Here is a 16,629-nt window from a genome sequence, read left to right on the forward strand (position 1 = left end):
GGTAACGAGGCCGCCTGGCAGGCGAGGTGCGAAGCCCGCAGGACGTGAGGCGACCGCCCCGCCGGCTCCCTGACGCGCTCGCCAGAGGTTCACCCTTAGTGGTGGTTTGACTTTTTGGGTTGTCGGGTTTATTTTTTTAACCTCACAAAAAAAAATGACTTCGCGTAGTGCGTTGTGGACTCCGTGTGGTCAGTAGGAGTTACTGTCTGAACTGGCACGTTGCTCCTTCAACATGCAAGTTGCTGTTTCTTTTTAAGGATTTTTTTTTTTTTTTGAGAAATTGAATTTGCGACTGTAACCCAGACACTCGAGCAACACCTTTGAAGACTAGGGTGTTTTTAAAAGAAGTTAAACATTAAAAGTCGCAGCTGTTAGCGTGCGAGCGTCTTAAGTACCTGACTGATAGCTCCACCTGCTGCCTAATGGGAAGAGCACATTGTACCGGCGGACATTTTCTTTCTTTAGGTAGTGTGTTGTCATGGTAACCGATTCCTGCGCGCAGAAAGTCTGCGAGACGTAAATCAGGAGTTTTAAATACTTAAATTAAAACCCAAAATGTTCAATACTTCCTTTAAACAAAGAGTGTATGAGGTCGGGAAAGGACAGGGAGAAGCCCAAGGAATCGGGGACTTATGTGACCGAAAGAAAAATGTAAGGTTTTCCTCCCTTAGATGTGTGTAAGACCGAGTGATGTTTGTAACCCACTTGAGTAGCTACGTATTTCAACCACCTGGCCCTAACGGTAGGCCTTTTCCACCTTTATTTTGCCAAAAGTCTTGACTAGCCTCATGACTACTGTAATCAAGAGGTTAATCCAGTTTCCAGGCATCAATTTAAACTTGATTCTTGCTGGAATAATGCAGAGAGCAAGCTGATTAAATTTACCTTGTGATGAAAGGGAAAAATGTTACTTCAGTAAAGTGAAAACCTTTGAATAAGCCCTAAGTTTCCTAATACACAGAAATTTGATTTCAAAGATACTGAGAAGGACAGACAAATTAACCCCACTTAGGGTATTTTTGAAGAGTTGAGTCACTTCAGCTGATGCTGTAGTTTTGGGGTAGCCAATTATCAAGTTCAGGATTTTCCAGATTTTGAAAACTTTCGGTGGTTTAGGATTTGGACATTGATTCAGCAGCAGAGTTCTTTGTCCATACTGTATGTGAAAGTATATTGTTTACCTAATGCTACCTTAGGTAGTCAAATAACATTTTACCAATGCAGTGTGTAATTAATGTGGTTTTAGGTAGGGCAGTATGCTGTTCCAGTTCACAGAAGTTTTGCGTTGTAGTACTGAAGACTTGAAAAGTAACTTTGAAAGAATTTGTTTCCTGTCGTCTTACTGTAAGACTTAACCACGGTGCATTTTTCAACAACAGCTCTTTTTCAAGTTCTGAGAAATAAAGATATTAACAGGTCCCAAAGCTTATTTTTGATGTTGACCGATTTGTTAGAATGCCTAAGTAGCCTCTTTGCTTCCTTTGTAAAAGCATTAAATGAGTGTATTTTCGTTGAAAATTTTGTTCTGCGTCATTAGTGTGAGAAACGCATGCTGCACTAACATGGCAGCCGAGGCCATGGATGACTGCATACCAGCAGGATCTGCGTGCCTACCCACTTTCTTGTGCTGCTTCTAGCACTTGTTGGGTGCCTCTGCTGTGAGCTGTTTCCTGTTCTAGGTTGCCAGAGAGCACGGCAAAGTGAATATTTTTTTTTCTGGATCTGTTCCAGCAAACCTGGCTAGAAGAGAAGTAGAAGCCAAGTCAGGCCGGTTTAAGGTTGCTGTGGAGTTGCAGTCTCAGATTCCAGTTCAAATGCGCTTTAGCTTGGGGTGCAGCCACAGAAGTGGTCTTTTCACCTCTTGTTTTGATTTTGCATTTGTTGTATTCTTATACTAGCACAAGTATTTACTTAGCTGCAGAATGAGCTCGGATCAGAAGTGGATGTGTCTGAAAAGTAGTACAAAATTTTTATCCTGTGAAATGTAAGCGTAGGATTGATTTCCCTGCACGGTGATATGAAGAGTTGTTGTGGTACAATAGGAAGGAAGGGGGAGAACTACCCTCTTTCTGTTTACAGCAGAAATGTTGTATTACACAATCTTCATTGCCATGGAACAGTGGAAGTTGCTGTCTCCCAACTTCACTGGAGGGTAGAGGGTGTTCTTAGATGATAAAGGGAAAGGATCAACTTAAAACTTCTGTTGAGAATTTGCAGTAGGAAGCATAGTTTGTAAGTAAATTGAGCATAGGCAACAGTATCTGGTGTGATGGAATCGGATTCTGTCCGGGGTGTAGCTTCATGGACTGGTTTTGAACTGACTTGATGGTTTAGTGCTTCTCAGAATAGGCTAAGCTGCCTCCATCTGTGTTTCCTCTTATGCATCCACTGATCCTGAGGTGGATCTGGTGCTTGTCTGATTCAATAGTAAGCTGATTGAATTCTCTACAATAGCAGAATACTAATTGGGTGAAAAACTGCTCACTTTAATCTTCCTGCCAAATTTCTTGAGCCAGCTTAATTTGAACTGACAAGTGTTAGAACTTGTGCAGAGGAGGTGCGGGCAAACCCTCTCTGGCTTTTAGTAATGGTGTGTTGTTAATTTGGTTCAGTCACACTGAAATCATATTTGGAGGGCTGAATTCTCTTTTGGCTTTGTTTAATTGCTGGGCAAATAAAGTGCTACATGTATAATTCGGTTCTTGTAATTTTCTCATTCCCTTACTGGGTGTCCAGTTTGAATGCGTACTTATCACTCACAGCTGCAGTTCAAGTGTGCATTAAACACAAAAATTGTTACATTGAAAAATTGGATGCTACCTATTGCAAATTATTAGGTTTCAAAATAGCAGATAACTTTGACTAAATCAAAGTTCAGAATATCTGAAGTAGGGATAATGCCAGACCAGTTGAATTGTAAAGAAAAGCTTATTAATGTTTAAAGTACAGGGGGATGAGTGACACTGAACTTGTCAGAGTAGTTTGTTCTTAGCAGCCAGGCAAAGCATGGCACATTGGTAGAACTATTCATTCAGGATAGTAGAAGACATGGGGTCCTATAGAGTTTGTGGTGGCCATGCTGCTTATGTTGTGTTTTAGTTTTTGTAAAATACACTTGTAAAACATGCTTCAGACCTTACACAGAGTATGAAGTGCATGTTTGCTAGCATCAGTAACAAGAAATGGAATTGTATATGGTCTGTTCATCTGAAAAAATACTGTATTACTGTTTGTTTTAGGAACCATTCTATCTTCTTCTGCACTGAATGATTCCCTAACTCCTAGGTTGTGTCAAAATGCTTTAGGACCAAAAGGGTGTGTCTGAAGCAGGAGCGAGCAAAGCATATCGTGATTGTAGTTGCTCTATAATGTTCTTTTGTGCATGCAGTGTATGCTTCACATTCTGCTTTGGTGCAGACAACTCAAGTTCGTAGTCATTTATATTCCTGTTGTATTTAAATTGACAAAATCTTTTTTCTGATAAAATTCCATCAAGGTCTCACTTCCCTTCTTGTAGCTAACTTACAGTTTAACTCTTGTTACCTGTGCTCTTAAGACTGTAAGCTTACTCACATCTCAAGTATTCAAAGCTTTTGACCAGAAAGGTGATGGGATTTGTTCTGTTGGCTAATCAATTTACAGTAAATTATAAATTAAATTCTTTAAATATACTGCTTACATCTGAAAGGAATTCAGTAAAGTTCTGAAATGAATTATTTTGCTGTTCTTGCTGTGTGTCTAGTAGTAGCAACAGTGGTCATGAAGCTTCATATAGCCAGACAGGGCTACTTAAATTAGCCTAGGTTAGGTCTAGATTTAAATTTTTAAAGCTTAAGTAATTATTTTAAACTTTTTTCCAATGAATGATCTGTTTGCAGCAAGTACTTACTTTAAGGAATTAGGAAGGTGCTTTTGAAATTCATTCTTCCAGGCTGTATCTGTAGAAAGATGCAGGCATTCTAGTATTTTGAAGTGTACTGTTATAATTCGACTTAAATATGTTTTTGTTTAATTGTTTAATTTTTTCAGTCGGCAAACATGGAGGCTCAGCGTGCAGGTGTCTCAGAGGACAATACCCCTTTGTCAACAACCAGTACGGGCTATGTTTTTCCAGAAGGAAAAATTATGCCAAACACAGTCTTTGTTGGTGGCATTGATATAAAGGTATTTATATACTTAAAATTGCTTAAGATGGGTATAGGGCACTTCAGTGGGAAGGAAATGGGAATTAAACTGGGGTATTTTATTTAATGTGTCTTTACCAATTTTAAGGTATTGCAGTGTCATGAGAGAATTTTGGAACAGGTGAGTAACTTCAGTTCTTATGGTAGTAGAAGAAGGGTTTAAAAAATGGTACTGGCTGCTTTAAATCAGTTCTACACAGCTGAATGTGTTTGAAGTTTAAAACTTGGTTTCTTTTAGATGAATGAAGCAGAAATCCGGAGTTTCTTTGAACGATATGGTACTGTGAAAGAGGTGAAAGTAATCACTGACCGATCTGGAGTTTCCAGAGGGTGAGTAGAATATGAATAGTTGTTTCAGGTTGCTGCCTAGGTGGTTGTAATTCTGTCATAGATGTTAGGAGCAGCTACTTAGCAACACACTTGACATGCTTAAGCCGTAATGCTAGGTGCATTTTTCTGTCGTAAGTAAATGCTGTGAAACCTGTAAATCTAGGTTGTTCTGTAATCTGTATAATCTTATAAAGAATAGCCTTATTTTTCTGACTTCAGTTTATCTGTTCAGGGAAGAGAGGGTTATTGCCACTTAGCCAGTGGAAACAAAGCTTGAAACTTGTATGATGCTTATGCATCATGTTTCATAGGATTTTTCTGATGGCTGGAGTAGTGAACAAACAACAACCTGGGAGAGTTCAGGATGGCTAAGAGAATGGGTAGGTGATCTGTTCTGGACAGTAGGACTGTGATCTTTTGACACTCAGGGATAAGTTAGAAAACAACCAAACTCATTTGGCTGAAGAGTGAAACTGAACAAAGTTGAAGCAAGCAAAGTTCTGACTGGATATATAGAATTCTCAATTAATTGTCTGTAGTGAAACACTTAAATAAGGATGTGTAGGACCTTGGTTCTGGGGAACCTCTTCCAGGTTTGAAGTTATCCCTGCTTTGAGAAGGAGGCTTTACTCTCTGGATATTTCTTCCAGCACAGTTCTTTTTCTATCATTCTATAAGCAGATCTTAAAAGGTCTCATTTTATCTTAGGCATATGTATTAATTCATGAGCTGGAAATATGTTTTATTTCCTCATATCACTTGCTAGTCTTCATGGTGAATTCTGATGTGCAATTAGGCAGTGTATGTTCTGAGTATTAATAATGAATTCGCATACTCTATTAATTGGCACAACTGTGTTCCTATAATGCTCTGAAATGATCTTCATTTTATGGACTAGATAAACTAGGGGGGCAGTGAAATTGAAAAACCTTCAAGGATAACTTCCCCCACTGGTATTATGTTCCTGTAATTTCTGCCTTCATCCAAACTCTGTACTAAGTACAAATTTGGATGATAATTCAGATCTTAAAAGGCTTTTTTTTTTTTACTTTGAGTTAGTAATACCAACAATAGTGTTCAGTTTGAGTAGCTGAAATGGAAGAATAGCCCTTCTGTTTCATACTATTCTAGAATCTGGCATTCAGTTCCTTTCATCTGGCCCAGTAGTATATGCTGCTGGTCAGCAGTAAATAGATTTTCATGCGGAATTATAAATTCACGCCCTACTTCTGTCATGCAGTATTATGTACCTGGCATATATGCTGTTAACAGATCTTCTTCCAAATGATGCAACTAACAGATCAAAAAATCTGATTATTGAATAACCTGTTTTTTCTTTTCAGGTATGGATTTGTATCTTTCCTGGACAATGTGGATGTTAAAAAAATTGTGGAAGTAAGCTCTTTGTCTAAATTATCTGAAGAAGTTAATATATGAAGGTTGGAGATATGTTCAGGGGAAACCAAATTATGTACCCTGTAGAGTAAAGGCAAGGCCAAAAAGCAAACTTGCTGAAGTCTACTGGTGGGTAGAGCCTTTGTATATTTGAGGAAAAACAAAATTAGTCTTAGCCTTGGTGTGCTGAATGTCTTACGTCATTCTGTTTCTGGTCGTTCTCATTCATTTATGTGCTTGAAAGACTCACATGTATGTTTGGCTGCTTGCTTTCTGTATGGGATGATCATCTTTGAACTCTGGTGCTTTTGGCAGATAAATAGTCATGTCAGCATTACTATTGGGAATAACAGTAACATGGAAAACAGGATTAATTTTTTTACTTTCACCTGAGCAGTTGAAGTATGTGTTTCTCTTTTGCAGTATTTGTGCATTTGGATGTTACCCAGAGGGCAAGTATTTTTTTTAAGCCTCCTTGACTGTAAGATGCAACTTGTTCACATATCGTACAGTTTTTCCTGTAGCTCACATAGGAGGTAAAGGGCTAGAACTGTTTACAGCTCTCCTGCTCTTAGAGTTCAGTATCAGAAATTTTAAATCTCAGTGCTTGCAACCACATCTGTTATTTGGCTCTGATAAACTTCAGCAGGTCACAAAACACTGACAAAGCTTTTTGTTTTGCTATCTCCCAAAATGGAGTGGAATAACTGAAAATAACGTGTATTGAAATACTTTCCTCTGAAGTCTTTGCTTCAGAAAGCTCCCATGTTCCTAGAGGATGAATAGTCTCTCACTTGCTTCTGAAGCTCTCGGATAGGAGAGTAGATCTGGAAGACAAATCCAGATAAATGTGCTAGGCACCAATCTAGTGTTCTGTGATATGTTCAGCTGTGTTCACTGGCTGTCCAGCTCCTTAAAGGGCAAGAGAACATGTTCAAACAAAGTGGAGAGCAGTGAAATTTCAGCAGGAGGTTCTTGATGCTTGCCAAAAAGCTTCAAAAGCTTGCTTTAACTCATGGTAAGCTGACAAAAATACTGCTGTATTGGGACTTTATATGAGAACACCTTTTTATTACCATGGGTTACAGTTATTGTACTAGATCAGTGTTGGAATGCTTGCTGTGAGGCAGCAACCTCTTTAGAGGTCTGGAGTAGCATTGTCCTTTCATCCATGCTCATTGGTGTTTTTCTGTGTATTTCTTCAAAACTATAAAAGTGTTCTGTATCTCTGTTAATATAGGACTCACTGATGTGACTTTGTATACCAGAGCTCTTGAAAGACCTGGAGATATATGGTGGATTTTATTTTCAGTGTGAATTGCAGGTGTACAGGCAGTAAGTAATTGCTGCCTTGTCAGGAAGAAGCATGTCCAGATAAAAGTCATCTTACAGAGCTGTTGACTTCTGAAGGGGATGGAAAAAGGGAAAGAATGAAAATCTGCATTTTAGAGCTCAAGTCATAAGCAGAGATCACCTTGCTAAACTGTTTTGGACATTATCTGTAGTGAGTGGTCACAGTGTTTTATGTAAATGAACACAATAGAGTCTCTCCATGGTTAGCACTCTAGATGCCTGTATTTATCTGCCTAGCTCTATAACTTTGTGCAGCATGAAAGTATTTTGTCCGATTCCATTTGTAACTGCATTTTGGTCCATCACGAACCTGTTTGCAGTTCAGAACAGAAAGCTGCCTTCTGCTTTGAGGGGAGGTCTGTCTTCCAAGAGCTCTCGTTGCTCAGGTGGAAAAGGTGGTTGCATGGTTCTGGGCACAGTATTGCAGGATCAGTTAAAAAAAACCCCAAAACAAACTTGTCAAACTACTAGTCAGGGTGTTTCACCTTTTTTCCACCCATGTCTTATTTATTCTATTTTTATCAGTATGAGAAGATGATCAAAGGAGACATTTTTTTATATTTTTTCTGCTTATTTTGCTTATTTTTACATTGGACAATAAAGCTGCTTCTGTCTGTTCGAAGCACTTTCTTTACTAGAAATGTGAGAACAAGTTTATTGAGGTGTCTGTTGAAGTTACAAACTGCATATTTTCTTCTGAAGCAGGCAAGTGTCCTTAGTGTGTGGCATGACATGATAAATCTACATAGTCTGTATCTGCATCTAATTCTGATCTTAATACTTGGTACTAAGTTCGTTAATTGGGGTAAGACAAAAATCTCCTTAGTGTAAAGCATTTGTGAACATCAATGTAGCCCTCTGAACTGTAAGAGTACCTAGTTTAGGTAGTCATGTATGCTATGCACATTTTCATAGGTATGTAAACATGTTTCTAGTTACCATTTTAGCAGAGGATGTGAGGTCAGACCCAAAAGTGAATTCTGTTTTGGGAGTTTTGTGTGGAGAAGTTTCTGAGCACCTGAACAAACATTAATCTGCTTAAATTCATGTATTAAAGCAGCTTTATATACTTCAGACTTAAACTGTAATCTTGTAGAGAACAAATCTTACAGGCCCTCTTCTACAGTCAGTCCAAATAAACCTTGAAGTGTAAGCATGTTGTGGTGCCATTTCAACCTACATTCATCAGTGAATGTTTTAGTTTTCAAACTCTTAAGCAGTTTCACTGAAGAACATAGAATTCAACTTCTGTAGGGGGGGAGAGTGCTTTAAATTCTTCCTGTGCTTTTGTTATGGCTCCAGATACTGTGCTGCAGAACAGTAATAAGTCACTGATCATTGAAAGTCTGGAATCCTGCATTCTGTGTGAACTAGCATTTCGGCAGAACTTGGAGGATGAGAAGTTAAATGTGCTTCCAGCATTTGCTGACTACTGAGGAGTGCTTCCAGCCCTGTCTTGCAAGTCTTTCAAATGCTGGGTTTGGGTATTTGAGGAACATGCAGACCTTACTTCAGTTTCACTCTTTCTTGATTAGTGCTACATAGATGCTTTGGCCAGAAACGTTCTGAAATGTCAGTGTGTTTGAATGTTCTGAAGGAATGCACTTGAAAACTTCTCTAGAGAAAATATAGTAATGTGCAGGTAAACAGTGGGGTTTACCCTTCTGTTTCCTTTAATACTAGGTGTTCAACTTCTAACATGTTAAATGGGAGCCTCTTAGGAAGGTTGTGGTAAGGAAGATAAGTGATGATGCAAAGGGGGTTTCAAGGGAACTATGGTCACTACATAAATATCCTTACTGAGGCAAGAATAGTTGAAGTCTGTGTAGAAAATGAGAAGGCTGACAGTCACTACTAATACATAGTTGCAAACTACTGGTAGTGCATGTTGCTGTTGAGGCAAGTGGTGTGTAAATGGTTTTGGAAAGTCAGTAGGCAAATGAGTGCCAAGAGTGTTGCAGGAAATTAAAGGTAAAAGGTGTAAGATGTTGAGGCGGGAGAGGAGGATGGAGGCTGTGGAGCCTGTATGTGAGTTGAGAATACTCTGCTGTAGAAGCAGAGCATAGTGTATAGTCTCTTTAAAATCAAACCAACCACCCACCTTGCTGATTTCCCAGTTTACACAATAACCTGTTTTTCAGTCACAAATCAACTTCCACGGCAAAAAGCTGAAGCTGGGGCCGGCAATTAGAAAGCAACAAAACTTGCGTAAGTATATATAAACAAATTTCTTCATGTTACAAGTATATATTAGAGTTGTTTTTAATTATATGTTAACATACTCGCAAATCCTTTTTATCTGATGCAATATGTGTATTACAGTTAAACTTCAGTTCTGAGTTTTATGACCTCACTACTTGTGTGATAAACAGTTTTGGTGGTAACTCAGTTTGGTAGCACAGTACTATACAGTTAATGTGGAGTTAAATTCGGGAGTCAAAACACTTAAGGTTTTTGCAGCTTGAATTGAGATTACTAATGAAATAGATGTGAAAATGTCTTAAAACTGTATTTCTCTTTGCTTTAAAATAAGGTTCTTATGTACATCCCAGCCCAGTAATCCTCAATCCTGCACCACAGTTCCATAGTGTATGGGGTAATCAGAATACAGAGGTAGTTATGCAGCCTCCAGCTGTAATGAGCCCAGTAACACAGTATGTTCAGGTAAGACCATTCATGTCAATGATTTTGAAACATAATTAAATATTTTTGAAGGTGCAGGCACATACAACTTTAGGAATGTGTATTTGACACTCCAATCTTAATGTACCAGCTTGTTTTCATATTACCTTCCCCAAAAAGAAGCATCTGACTTCAAACCACTTTAAAGAATGTTTTATAACAAAAGAGATTACATCAATGAATTAATTTTCCAAGGTTGTTGACAAAGACAGGGAGATACTTTTTATTTTGAGAATGAGAGGTGGAGCTAAGATTTAATTATGTAACAGTTCTTACAGATGCACTTCACAAATCAAATGCATCCAGATATTTAATGTGCTGCTGCCCTGTGTCAGAATAAACCATCAACTTGAAAAAATACTTTTTCTAAATATGTATGGAATCAGAAGTTGGCTGTGGTACTCTGCCCCCCCTCCCCCCTTTTCTTGTTTCTGAACGACTGTTGTGTCTTTGTAAGAATACTGTGTAACAGCATCTGCTGTTAAACAGCTGTGACCAATACTGTACACCTACAGGACATCACTTGATTGGTACTTAAGACAAGCATTCTTACTGAGATGTAGGCAGAATACTTTTAGCATTGTTTTGAGTCCTATACTGTGAATAGGTGGCTTTCCAGATTATGGTCTCTTCCTGTATTAACCCTACATGATATGACAATCCATCAGGGCACTATTTATCACACAGTGATTGTTTTGTGTATTTTTCTTAAGCAAATGAAGGTGAACAAACTGCAGTGACTTGCATAAATATTTTTTCTGAAGTAGAGTGCTTGATAGTAGATCTGTTGCTGATTCTCTTGGGTCTATTGGGAGAGTGAAATAGTGTCAGAGGAACTAATTCTCTTAAATGCTGGAATGTGCCTTTATTCTCTGAAGAAGCTGAGAAGGTTCCAGGTTAACATTGTGTTAAAATGCTTGCAGTGAAGAAATGCCTGGAAACTTCAGAACTGTAATACTTAATTTGCCTTTGGCTCCAAGAACCTGGTATTCAGTCCATTACTTCATGGTAGTTGATCTGTTTCAGATCTATTTTAGAGAGTTTATGGAATGAGTTCTGAAATGACTTAAAGATCAGCTACAAGCAGATGTGGGATTTTTAGATACGTAATACAATCTCACTTCTAGAGTTTTTTTTAGTGCCTGAAGTTATGAAGCCCAATGGGTAATCTATAAGGGTTGCTTTTAAATAGTAAAGCTAGTCTGAAACAGGAATTGAAGTTACGATGTGACTACGTACCTCTAAAAATGTGCTCCTGGCTTTATAAATACCTTTTATAATACTTTTTATCTTGCTTCAATTTTGCATTTTTTAAAAAACCTTTCATTTTTGCAGACATATCCATACAGTTCACCAGCTTTATTGATACAGCAGCAAGTTCCTGTAGGATACCAGCCAACCTACAACTATCAGGTACGTTATTTTTTAGTAGCAGCAGAAAGGTTGTTTGCTTAACAAAACTTGAATGGAATGAAGTGTTAACTGGAGCCTGATCTTTCTGTGTTTCTCTTCCTGTGAGTGCTATTTCCCTTCAGCTCCTGCTTCACAGGGAAAAAAAAAAAACCAACTCTAGTGTTACTCTAATACAGTGAAAACATTTTAATAACTTAGCATACTTTTTTAGTTTAAACTTTTTTTCTTAAATATGCAATGATACGAGAACTTCCAAATTAGGAAAAGGTACATGGATCAGCAGTACTTTTTCTCATGGGAAGGAATTTCGTGGTTTTACATGCTGTAGTGCAGGTAGTTGATGTTAGTTACTTAAAATAGAATCACTGAGTCTTACCAGACTGTAAATCCGGGATGTATATAGAGGGGATGTGCTCCTGACCTCTAAAAGTGGCACTTAGCTGATACTGATTTTTTTGAACTCAAGTGTGTGGGTAAGTCCTATTACTGAAACTAAACTAGAAGTAGTTTATAAACTGGAAGGAACTAGAGGTTTGAGAAGTTTTCAGTGTTGCTGCTGTGATTCCACTTATTTTCCTGATCTTTGGAAATCTTTTTTATTTAAAAAAAAAATTTTGGAATGAGGAGAGGAGGAAGTTGAGTTTGTGGTAAGGATGACTTTGTGTTGAAGACTACATGAGGTACACATGAAAAAGCTATCTTGCTGGACAGAAGACTTCTTAACTACTGTTTAATGAAAAATCCAGACATGAAAAGTTATAAATGGTGGCTTTTTAAAGAGTCTGTGTTGGAAGTGAATCAATAAAAGCTGGTTCTTGTCCAATTCTTGTTTAAGGTTCAACCACAATGGCTTGCTGGGGAGCAAAGAAATTATGTTATGCCTCCGGTAAGTCTACAAAGTTAAGCTTCTGGCTTCTCAATTAGCACACTGTTTTCACAGTTTAATACTTAAAGTCAAACTGTGTGGCTGGTTCTGTATGTAATCTGGTCTATACAAATCTGTAGCTGCTGATAAGAGTAGGTAATTGTTTAGGATTTCCTACTGACATGGTGCTTTTTCAGGGGGGCTGCCTGGCAGAACAGAACTACCTGTTCTGTGGCATTACTCTGTGTTCTGGTCAGAGTTCTGGAAATTTAACGTGAATGGAATTGGTTTTTCATAAAGTTGAAGGAAAAATAAACTGTGACCTGATACACAATCCTGACTTAAAAGATCTGTATAATGTTACTGCTTATTGTTCCAATTTTTGTTTTTAAATTTAAAAAGCCTCAATATACTCTGCTCTGCAAGTACTAATTATTTTTTTGGCTCCTTTCAACAGCCTTTTAAATTATTTGCCAGACTACTGTAGACTGTAGATGGTGCTGAAGGCTTCTAAAGAAATTACTTGCTTTCTGTGACTTCACACAAGAGAAGAAAAAATCTTATGTATTTCTTGAAGTGTTGGAACTTAAACTTGCATTTTAGGGCTTTTTAGGTTCCTTTGGGTATAATCTTGTATTTATTGAGTACAGTTCCTATTAGGTGTTTAAAAGCTGTAATACTTAATCTTCTTCTGAACAGTAGTCTTTCAAGCTAATTCCCAGCAGATGTCTGTAGAATTTGTGGAAGGTAAATGGGGAAAAAATGAAGAAAATTGAACTTTGTACATGTATATTGCTGCCCACAAGCATCTGATCATATTAAAACAATACTTTTTCTTTCTGCTCACTTTCAGTTAATGAACTAAGCTTTGTTTTCAACTTCTTGGCAGAGAAGCAGCCTTTTAGTTTCCATGAATAGTCTGTGTCTTTTAGTGAGAACTACCTTTACTTAATGGGGGCAGAAACAGACTAAATATAGAGTTCAGAAGTCACTGAAATACTGGTTACCCTGTGACTTGAAATAATTTTTGTTGACTACCATCCATCAACGTGTAGTATGTCACAACAATTAAATGGTAGCAAGCCAGAAAGTTTTTAGAGTAGGTGTGCATCATGGTTCTCATTAGACATTTTAAACCCAATTATATGAGCAGAGAATTTTTTGGAAGTATCTCAGTTAAGCCACTCTTAAGTATTCTTCACCAGATTGTTTGAGGACAAGCATGTAAGGAGATAGGAAATGTCATCCTTCAGACTACTGCTTTATAACTACGTATTTGTTTGGTGGATAATCACAATTCCATGCATAAATGGAATGCCTACACTGTGATGAGGTCAGATACGATGATACCCTTTTTGATGGTTTGGGATGGTGCTCAGAAAGGAATAGTCTGTTAACATTGTAGGCTTCTGCCTCTCCCAGTATTGTCAGCTTGGAATTACAGTTCTGGTGTTGAAGGGCTTTTGAGAATGCTGGGTGGCACACCTTGTGTATAGTCACAAACAGCATCCTTAAGACTGGTGTTGCAAGAAACTGATAGCTACTGTCCTGTCTGTGTAAACCTGACAAATTTGAGGGGGGGAGGGGAAATTTGGCCCCTGAAAAGTGATAGTACTTAACCTTGTTTTTGATACTGGTAAAATTGGCTGTAAAAGCTGCCAGTCCTCTCTGGAAGGGTGCTTCCATAAAAAGTAACTACTTTATCAGCCTCTTTGCTATTGTAATTAAACTATGCACTGGGTTACCACTGTACTGTAAGCAGGGAGAAGTAGGGAGAGGTTTCTTTCAAAAAAAAAAATAATTGTAAAATGGCTTGTGCTTTTCTAGACCATTTTACATCTTAAAAAAAAATTCAATTAATTAGCATGAAGGAAGCTTCAAACAAGAAAGGAACTGTACAGAGAGAAGCAACTTCTTGGAAGGGCAGCAGTAGTAGATGTTTTGCTTCCTCTTTCATTTGATTTTAGTGCTTAATTTCTTGAAGTTATGTGCTGGTTGTCTCAAATTCTCAGTGAATTCCTTCATTGCTCAATGTGCTTGATGGCAAAACCCATACATGGAGGAAATAGGTTGGGGAGCTAAATCTCAAGAGTGATTACAGTGGGCAGGAAAGATGTTAGAATATATGCTTTTTGGAAGAAAGTAGAACTGTCTTAATGGATCAAGATATCATGAAACTTTATTGAAAGTGTGAAGATAAAGTTAGCATACTTATGGATAGGTGAGGACCAGTGACAACACAACTGTGTGCATTTTCCTAGTGTTACTGAAATATTAAAAAAATTACAGGTTTATACTTCAGTAAGCTATCACTGCACTGAGGATCCAGAATTTATACAGACAGAATGTGCTGTTCCAGAGCCTGCACAGTCGTCTGCCAACAGTCCACAAAAGGTAAGTGCTTTCTAATGCTTTTTGTCAATCCTATTCACAGAAATTTGCATATGTGGTTTAGTAAAGAGGGCCTCTGACAGGTCTCCTAGAAATTAAGGTTAGAGTTGCTGTATTAAACAGTTTGCTCCATCTACTGTATCTTTCTGTGAACAACGTCAGAAGCTTCACATTTTGTTGAAATTATTAGTGCTTGTCTGTAGTGCTGAGGGCTGTATAAAATGTGTGTTCTGCTTTGTTAAGTATAATAATGTTTTTAAGTGACAAGGCTTTACTTAGTCTGAGAATTACAGGGGAAATTTCAGGTACTGAAAAAGCTGGTTAGGTAGCGCTGCTTGCTGTCTTACACAGATTTATTTTAAGCGTCAAGCCTATGAATTGGTAATGTTTTATTCCCTTGTTCACTTTCTTTTGTGGAAGGTGATCCCAGTTTGGTCAGCAGTTTGCACTGAATTCAATTTTGAAAGGAGACTTTCAGCTGTCATCCTATTTCACAGCTGAACTGAGATGTCACTGTTAGAATCCTTATGTTGTAACATCTAAGGGTATTAATGAGCTACCAACATTAAAAGATTAAAAAAGACAAAGAGCTCAGAAAACATAAATAAGGCAGTTGAGAGGAATCCTGAATGCAAAATAAACAGTGAGACCCACACTGCTAGTAGTGGGCTAACTAAGAAAATCAGTATTGTTGTAGATGTATAACTGTATTTCAGAAGTCTGTGGACAGAAGCATACAAACAGCAGTATCTTGTCTGTTTAATCCTGAGAGCCGCCTGAGGAACACCTTTGTATCGCAGGAAGACTACTTTAAGGTATGTAGTGAAAGCAAAAATCATATCCTAAACTACAGCTGACCTTCAACTTGTTCACCTGCAAGATATCATAAAGATTAAGGGTTTCATATCTAGAATGCCATTTGAATTTTTTTCTTGTACCTGCTCTGGGATGTATGGGTCCAGCTCTGAGTGGATTTAATCAAGACTGCATAAAAAAATTGCTTAACAATCAACTCACAGACACTTAAGAGCATGAAGCTTACTAATCTTTCCTCAGTGACAATTATTGAAAGGACAGTGGGTTACTCCCTGGTTTGGATGTAGGATGTTGAGTTTGAGCCTTTTTATAGTCTTTACACCAGTTAAGTACCCACTGTGGATGGCAGCTTTTCATACTTTGTGTAAATCCCTATGCTTTAATCAATAAACTACTCCATACTGGTAGCAGGTCATCATATTTTTGCTGTGTGTGTTTTCAGTCTTTGTAGAATTGCAGTTTCTGATTCCATTCCAAGTGATGTTTAATTTCTGTTGTTTATTAATCTTTTATAAGACTGCTGTTTTTTAAAAGGACGGACACATGAACTAGGCACATATACTCTGAAACAGAAATACAGAAGCTGTATTTATCAGTTCGGGAGGGGGGTAAATTAGAGTGCAGAATGTCTTGAGATACTTTTCATGAAACTTCAGTTGCTTTATTCTGATTGTTACCTATAAAAAATTGTCTTCCCATCTTTTCTCCTGTGTCAATCTAGGAGAGGAAGGTGCATCACTTCAGAAGAGGAAGAGCAGTACTCAAAAGTGTTTGATGAACAAAGACTTTAAGAGTATCTAAATTCATTAATTTGATGTTACTACAGTTCAGTTGAGCAATGTATGCAGTATAACCTTTTTCAAAATGTTGCTTCCAGTTGAAGTTTGTGTTCCTGTTCTACCTGTTTTGATAGTTGTTTTTGCTTGAGTAGCTTGAAGTTTAAAGTTAAAAGTTGACAAACTTCCAGGTTTTATTAATTGCTTGCATGTTTCTGCTGGTAACTGGAATGTTAAAGAGTTTTTATGTAGGAAAAACACATTGTTTTTGATGCATGTGGATTTTCTTCTGAGCTTTAAGGTACAGTTTGTATGTTACACTGAGTTTTTCTTAAACCACAATTTGACTAATACTGACCAGTTACTTCTTGAAGTTTAAAAATGGCAGCAGTTATTTGCCCAAGAGTTTGTATTTTACAACTGA

The 16,629-nt window shown here is 37.7% G+C and overlaps 1 protein-coding gene across 1 annotated transcript in view; it reads left to right on the forward strand.

Annotated features, from left to right (window-relative positions):
* The window catches only part of DAZL (deleted in azoospermia like), a 29,477-nt gene extending 13,093 nt beyond the window's left edge, over positions 1-16,384 (forward strand). Inside the window, exons 2-11 of the mRNA XM_026842881.1 lie at positions 4,030-4,164; positions 4,423-4,514; positions 5,858-5,909; positions 9,404-9,470; positions 9,796-9,926; positions 11,280-11,357; positions 12,193-12,243; positions 14,512-14,616; positions 15,330-15,428; positions 16,151-16,384. Coding sequence (XP_026698682.1) covers positions 4,030-4,164; positions 4,423-4,514; positions 5,858-5,909; positions 9,404-9,470; positions 9,796-9,926; positions 11,280-11,357; positions 12,193-12,243; positions 14,512-14,616; positions 15,330-15,428; positions 16,151-16,204 — 864 coding nt within the window. The 3' untranslated portion in view covers positions 16,205-16,384. The remainder of the gene's footprint in view (positions 1-4,029; positions 4,165-4,422; positions 4,515-5,857; positions 5,910-9,403; positions 9,471-9,795; positions 9,927-11,279; positions 11,358-12,192; positions 12,244-14,511; positions 14,617-15,329; positions 15,429-16,150) is intronic.
* Positions 16,385-16,629: the final 245 nt, after the last annotated feature.

The sequence above is a fragment of the Athene cunicularia genome (assembly GCF_003259725.1).
Source record: "Athene cunicularia isolate RWA chromosome 2 unlocalized genomic scaffold, athCun1 chr2_part1, whole genome shotgun sequence".
NCBI classification, from domain to species: Eukaryota; Metazoa; Chordata; class Aves; order Strigiformes; family Strigidae; genus Athene; species Athene cunicularia.